Genomic DNA, 6,968 nt, shown 5'->3' with positions numbered 1-6,968 from the left:
GCCTCTAGCCAGGGTCAACCCACCACAGGGTCTCCAAGATCAGCCAAGATCTTGTGGGACTAGGTGAACCTCATGAGGTTCGACAAGGCCAAATGCAGGGTCCTGCACCTAAGTCGGGACAATCTTCATTATCAGTACAGGCTGGGTGATGATGTGCTGGAAAGCAGCCCTGAGGAAAAGGACTTGGGGGTAGTAGGTGGATGAAAAGCTGGACATGACCTACCAATGTGCATCTGCAGCCCAGAAGGCCAACTGCATCCTGGGCTGCATCAAAAGAAGTGTTGCCAGCAGGTTGAGAGAACTGATTCAATCCCTCTGCTCTGGTGAGACCTCACCTGATATACTGTGGCCAGTTTTGGAGCCCTCAACACGAGAAGGATGTGTAACTGTTGGAGCATGTCCAGAGGAGGGACACAAAAGTGATCCAAGGGCTGGAGCACCTCTTCTATGAAGACAGGCTGAGAGTTGGGGTTGTTCAGCCTGGAGAACTGAAGACTTTGAGGAGACCTTATAGCAGCCTTCCAGTACCTGAAAGGTGCCTCTAAGAAAGCTGGGGAAGAAGTGTTCACAAGGGCATGTAGCAATAGGATGAGGGGTTATGGTTTTAAACTATGGTTTAAAAGGGTCGATTTAGGTTGGGTATTAGGAAGAAGTTCTTCAATATGAGAGTGGTAGATCATTGGAACAGGTTGCCCAGAGAGGTAGTGAAGGCCCCATCCCTGGAGATATTCAAGGTGAGGCTTGATAGGGCTTTAAGCAACCTGCTCTAGTAAAGATGTCCCTGCTCTATAAAGATGTCCCTGCAGGGGACTCGGACTAGATGACCTTTGGAGGTCCCTTCCCACCCAATACATTCTATGATTCCATGTAGAGACCCTCACCTCTGTTGCAGTTGTTATCCCGCAACGTCCCGTCCGGTCGAGGAGGCACAGAGACAAACACTCACCCCGTCTCTGGGCCAATGAGCACTGACACCAATATGAGGATGCTGCAAATGGCGTTTAATGCTGTGCGACACAGTACTATATGGTGTGGGTTCACTACGTCACTTCCGCCTGCTTACATCACAGGCTAAGTGCTATTGGCTACTAGGAGAGAGAGAGGGGTGTCTTGCCTTTCCGTACAGCGCGATATCTTCCGGTCGCCAGACCCTATCTTACTACACACCTCCAGCTGAATCCCTTCTCCTGGGACATACTGCAAAGCACACTCATGGAAGGGTTTCTGGGAAAGGGAATGCTGGGGGTCTCTGGTCCAGCCTCCCACTACAAGAGAAGATATCACCAACTCCAGCGTTAGGCTGATCTTGACATTGTGATGCTGAATCTGAAAACTTCCAAAGATAGACATGACAGAGTCTCTGGGTGTCCTGCTGCTGCAGGGCAGCATCATCCATGTACTCAGTTTTTCCTCATTGCCCAGTGTGAAACTCCCAGGAAGAAGTCTGTGGCTCTTGCCTCTGCCATACCATCTGCCACTGTAGCAGAGTATGACTCCATCACTTGTCCAGGCAGGTGTCACCTACTTTTAAACTGCTCTGTGCCTCCCATTCAGCAGACTAGAGAAACCCAGTTCCCTCTACCTCTCCACACATCTCATGTGCTCCTAACCCCATCACCACAGAATTCCTCTGGACCTCCTCCGGTTTCTGCATCCTCTTTTCAAAATGGGAAACCCACTGGCTCATGTGGCATCCATCATCACTCCCACCCCCTGCTTCTCAGGACTGTCCACAGCTGCTCACATCATAGCTTGTCCTACTGCAAAAGCTTGTTCTGCTTCCAGAATATTCTGTCAAGATCCTTTTTGACTGAGACTCCAACGTGGCAGCATTTAAAGCTGGTGAAGCAGTGCCTCAAACAAGATAACAATATGGGGAATTGGAGGACACCACAGGTAAAGCAAGAAAATTGTGTGCTTGATGGATTTCCTACCCCAAATAGAAAACACCAAAACAACCATCTCAGATGTACAGAAAGAGAGTACAAAACAAGTAACGCATGGCCAGTGAGGGGAGGATAAACAGCATAGGCTGTTCTTTTTGGGGAGTGTTGCAAGCACAAAAGACAAGATCTTGTCTGGGTGGAATATAAAGAGAAGCAAATGATGTGGTCAAGGCTGTTTGAGGGCACCTGTGAAGCAGCCCTGTCTCTCAGGTAAAATATTTCTGTGGTCAGGAAGAACCTGAGAGTTTTCTCTAATGAGAAAACTTGAAGGGGAATTTGAAAACATGAAGGGGAAGGAAGAACAGCACCATTCAGGCTGCAAGACACCTCAGGAGGTTTCTTGACCAACTTCCTGCTCAAAGAAGGGTCAGACCAGATTATTCAGGGTTTAGCCAAAAACCTCTTGGTCACCTTCTGACATAGAGCTGGTACATGCCCTCTGGTAAACAGCTTCCAGTGCTTGACTATCCTCACATTGGAAAAATTTCTCCCTATACGTAGCCTGCCCTTCTCTTGTTTCAACCCATTAATTCTTGTCCCTGTGTCTTGTACCACAGACATGAGACTGATTCAATATTGGTGGGAACAGTGCAGTGCTGTTGCCTGCTCCCCCCAAGACCTTCCTATCTCCAACTTGCTGCCCACCAAGACCTTTCCCACAGGGTTTCTCCCAGCCAGGCAGCCCAAAGCCTGTACCATTGCCAAGATTAATTTACTCAGGGGCAGAAACTGGCATTTGTTGTTGTGGGGTTTCACGAATTTCCTGCCAATATGTGCTCTCCTTCTCCTCGAACCCTTTCCCTGATCACAGAGACCTGGAGACCTTTTCAGCAAAGACTCGGTGCAGAAGGCATTGAGTCCCTCAGCCCCAGAACACCCTCCCCATTCAGCAACAGCCACGCATTTTCCTTTCTGAGTCTTCGTCTCTAACTCAGTGATCAAAGTCTTCTTTTTGCACTTGACTTTCCTCCCAACCATCAACTCCAGGTGAGCTTTGCCTTCCTTTCAAACATGTCCCCACAACAAAGGCAATGTGTGCAGGTTCCTTCTTTGCAGCCTGTCCTTGCTGTCACCTCTTGGTAGCTGCTTCTTGGTCCCTGTTAATCCTCCGATCCAGTGCTGGCCTTGCCCTGCTGCTCCACACATGGTCCTACAGCTCCACAGTGCAGGCACAGCACAGGACAGGGTCTGTTCACAGGGGTGGGGACAATTATCATCCCAATGATAGCCTTCAGTTCAAGGTCCCCCATGGCCCTTCTACTTTTGCAGCCTTCCCCAGCACCTGACCCCTGCCCAGCCTCAACTACATCCCACACTGTGATTTGCAGACAGCCCTGATCTGGGCCAGGAGAGAAGCTGGGTAGGGCTTTTCAACATTCTCAACATTCCCCCAACACAGTCAAGCAGGAGCATGGAGATGGTCTCACAGCAAGACTCCTCCATAAAGCTGTAGTGAGCAGCTAATGTTGATGAGAAGGGCTGAGGGGTGACGAATGCCCTGGGACACCCTCCTGATCTGTTCATGCCTCAAACGGCACACTCCATCCTCACCTCTCTTGCATTCTCAGCTCCTGTCCATGAGCCCTGGTTCTGCACTACAAACCCCCATGATCACTAAAACCTATACACTGATGGTCTCTCCTGAGAACTTTCCATTACAGTTCAGCTCCCTCCAAACTCACCCTCATCCCACAGCCCCATATCCTCTCAAGGACACAGAAGCTCCTTGGGGAGGAGACAGAGTGGTCAGTTCCAGAGACAGGGGCCATTCATGGGACAAGGTAAAGGAGGTCAATGGGACCTAGTGGCCCCTGGTCTCCTCTCCTGGAGATCCTGAAAAGTCTTCAGATCCTTCCATGCCATCTCCTTCCCCTCAGAGCAGCATCAGAACCCTGACCCTGGGGTTCCCCATGTCCGTTCTGCTTTCCCAGGGACAGAGAAGCTTGCCCCAGACTACTGCAGCCAAGAAAGTGTTCCCATTTCCCATTCATTCCTGCCCTGGTGAGGATGGTTCTCAGACAAAGAAGTTGCTGCAAGTTCATTTCTTCTACTTAAAGACACAGAGACCCTGGCTCCCTATTAACACAAACTCTCTGGGCCACACAAAACAAGCAGACACTTCATGTTTGCACCTCTAGTTGAGACAGATGCCAGGCCGCCATCTAAGAAAGAGATCTGCACCAAAAAAGTTAAAAAAAAAAAAAAAAAGGAAAGACATGCTTGTCATCTCAAACCATACACTGGGAATCCTTTCCAGAGGGACGCAGGCAGTCTGTCAGTCTATGGCTGCTGAAAAATGTCTCATCGGTTTCTTCAAGGCAACCTTGAGCTCCTCATTCCTCATGCTGTAGGTGAGGGTGTTCAGTGTTTGAGGTACCACTGCTTACACAACAGCCATCACCAAATCCAGGGATGTGGAGGAGATGGAGGTGGGGCTTCAGGTAGGCAAACATGGCAGTGCTGATGAACAGGAACACCATGACCAGGTGAGAGACACACATGGGAAAAACCCTGGGCCATCTCTACTCAGAGGGGATCCTCAGCTGAAGATCTGCACATAAGAGAATGAAAACAAAAAAACCTGAAGTCCACAAAGATACTGACCACAACTACCACAACTTTGCTGAGGTAGGATTCTGAGAAGGAGAGCTTTCAGGATCTGGGGAACTTCACAGAAGAACTGTTCTACAGCATTGCCCTTGCAGTGGGGTATTGAAAATGTATTGGCCGTGTGCAGCAGAGCATAAAGGACACCACAGCCTTAGGTAGTGTAGGCACTGCGCCTGGAAGATGCCCTTTTACTGAAGAGCTGCTATTGGACAGGCCACATCTCACACAGTGTTGTTCAAGGGTCAGACACAAAAGGATCAAGCCTCAAGACAAGGAGTATGAGCTAAGAAAATTACCTATAAACAGGATTATCACAGGAGAAAAAAGCAGACTCCTGGACTAAGGTAAACCCTCGGAAATGTGCAGAGAAGTGGAGGCAAGTTATTGTTTGTGAAACAGTGTCCATTCATCCAGCTTCCTCAGGGCATCCTTGAGCTCCTGGTTCCTCATGCTGTAGATGAGGGGGTTCACTGCTGGAGGCACCACCGAGTACAGAACTGACACCACCAGATCCAGGGATGGGGAGGAGATGGAGGGGGGCTTCAGGTAGGCAAAAATGCCAGTGCTGACAAACAGGGAGACCACAGCCAGGTGAGGGAGGCACATGGAAAAGGCTTTGTGCCGTCCCTGCTCAGAGGGGATCCTCAGCACAGCCCTGAAGATCTGCACATAGGACACCACCATGAAAACAAAACACCCAAATGCTAAACAGATGCTAACTACAATAAGCTCAACTTCCCTGAGGTAGGCATCTGAGCAGGAGAGCTTGAGGATCTGGGGGACTTCACAGAAGAACTGGTCCACAGCATTGCCCTGGCAGAGTGGTATTGAAAATGTGTTGGCCGTGTGCAGGGCAGCATAGAGAAACCCAGAGCCCCAGGCAGCTGCTGCCATGTGGACACAAGCTCTGCTGCCCAGGAGGGTCCCATAGTGCAGGGGTTTGCAGATGGCCACGTAGCGGTCATAGGCCATGACGGTGAGAAGACAATACTCTGCTGTGATAAAGAAAAGAAAGAACCAGAGCTGGGCAGCACATCCCAAGTAGGAGATGGCCCTGGTGTTCCAGAGGGAACTGGCCATATATCTGGGGAGAGTGGTGGAGATGGAGCCCAGGTCAAGGAGAGAAAGGTTGAGGAGGAAGAAGTACATGGGGGTGTGCAGGTGGTGGTCACAGGCTATGGCTGTGGTGATGAGGCCGTTGCCCAGGAGGGCAGCCAGGTAGGGGCCCAGAAAGAGCCCAAAGGTCAAGAGCTGCAGATCCTGCCTGTCTGTAAATGCCAGGAGGAGGAACTCAGTGATGAAGCTGCTGTTGGACATTTTCTTCCCCTTGGCATGGAGACCTGTCCATGGAAGGAAAGACAGTGAGATGTGTGGGTTAACTTCTGTCAAAAAAACAAAAAAAAACAAACAAAAAAATTGCTCCTAGAGACTCACCAAGCTGCTTCTCCCCTTTCAGGAAGACTTTTGGAAGGTCCTTTTTGTACACTCTGCTTGGTGCTGCCTGACAGTCCATGAGAGAGCAGTGAGCTCTGCAGGATTCTGTCCTACCCTACAGCAATGGGTAAGTAGGAACACGGGGTGATCTCAGATTAAATCCACTTGTCATACCAGAGAGCTCTCCAGCATTGTCATTCCCAATAAACTTGACTGCAGAGTAGAGTTGAGGGGTTCTTGTTTTTGTTCTGTTCTAGTTTCCCCACCACACCTGGGATGATGGGGAATCCCACCATGTAGCGCTGATATGACTTCTCCAAGGGGCTCCTAGAAAACACAGAGATGCCGTGGAAGAGCAGGGCAGGCCCCAAAGCGCTGAATATGAGGGGATTTGGATGCTTTTTCTCCATGGATACACCTGCATGACAGGACACGCAGCATCACTGTCAGCTGCAGCTGGATCCTCACCCACTACCACAGAGAAATGAAGGGGATGAACAAAGGCAGCAGGAGCAGGAGAGGAACATGCCAAGGTTCTCCTACCAAGAGAGTCATGACAGGCAGATGCAGTCAGACACTTGAGCTGCTGGGAAGGCAACTCAGGACTGTGTCCCTGTGATATTAAGGGGTTGGGACTCTACTGTGTAGGAAAGGAGACCAGGGAGTTGCTCCAGGGAAGGCATCTGCACTGCAGGGGATGGAAGGGAGGTGCCTGAATCCCCCTTCCCATATCATTTCAGGTAGCCGCTTCTTCTCCCTCCCTGCCCATGTCTCTGCCACCTGGAGATGTCCCTGCTGAGGGCTGTTCCTTTGACCGCATATTTCAGAGAATCCATCCCACCCACTGTGTGCTCAGCTCTGCCCTGCAGACACCTTCTGCAACAGGGCACTGCCCAGGGACATCTCTGTGTGTGCAAGGGCAGAAGAGCAGCTCAGACAAGTGCTAGCAAGAACTGGGGTCTCATTGCCTTCTGCAGA

General features: G+C 50.3%; 1 protein-coding gene across 1 annotated transcript; it reads right to left on the bottom strand.

The window, feature by feature from the left end:
• Positions 1 to 4,937: 4,937 nt before the first annotated feature.
• LOC104524643 (olfactory receptor 14A16) lies at positions 4,938 to 5,897 on the bottom strand. The gene has a single exon (XM_010167586.2). The coding sequence runs from the start codon at positions 5,871 to 5,873 to the stop codon at positions 4,938 to 4,940; it is 936 nt and encodes a 311-aa protein (XP_010165888.2). The 5' UTR covers positions 5,874 to 5,897.
• Between the last annotated feature and the right edge of the window lie 1,071 nt (positions 5,898 to 6,968).

The sequence above is a fragment of the Antrostomus carolinensis genome, unplaced genomic scaffold, assembly GCF_000700745.2.
Source record: "Antrostomus carolinensis isolate BGI_N321 unplaced genomic scaffold, ASM70074v2 scaffold10875, whole genome shotgun sequence".
Classification (NCBI taxonomy): domain Eukaryota; kingdom Metazoa; phylum Chordata; class Aves; order Caprimulgiformes; family Caprimulgidae; genus Antrostomus; species Antrostomus carolinensis.
This window is presented reverse-complemented; position numbering and strand designations above follow the sequence as displayed.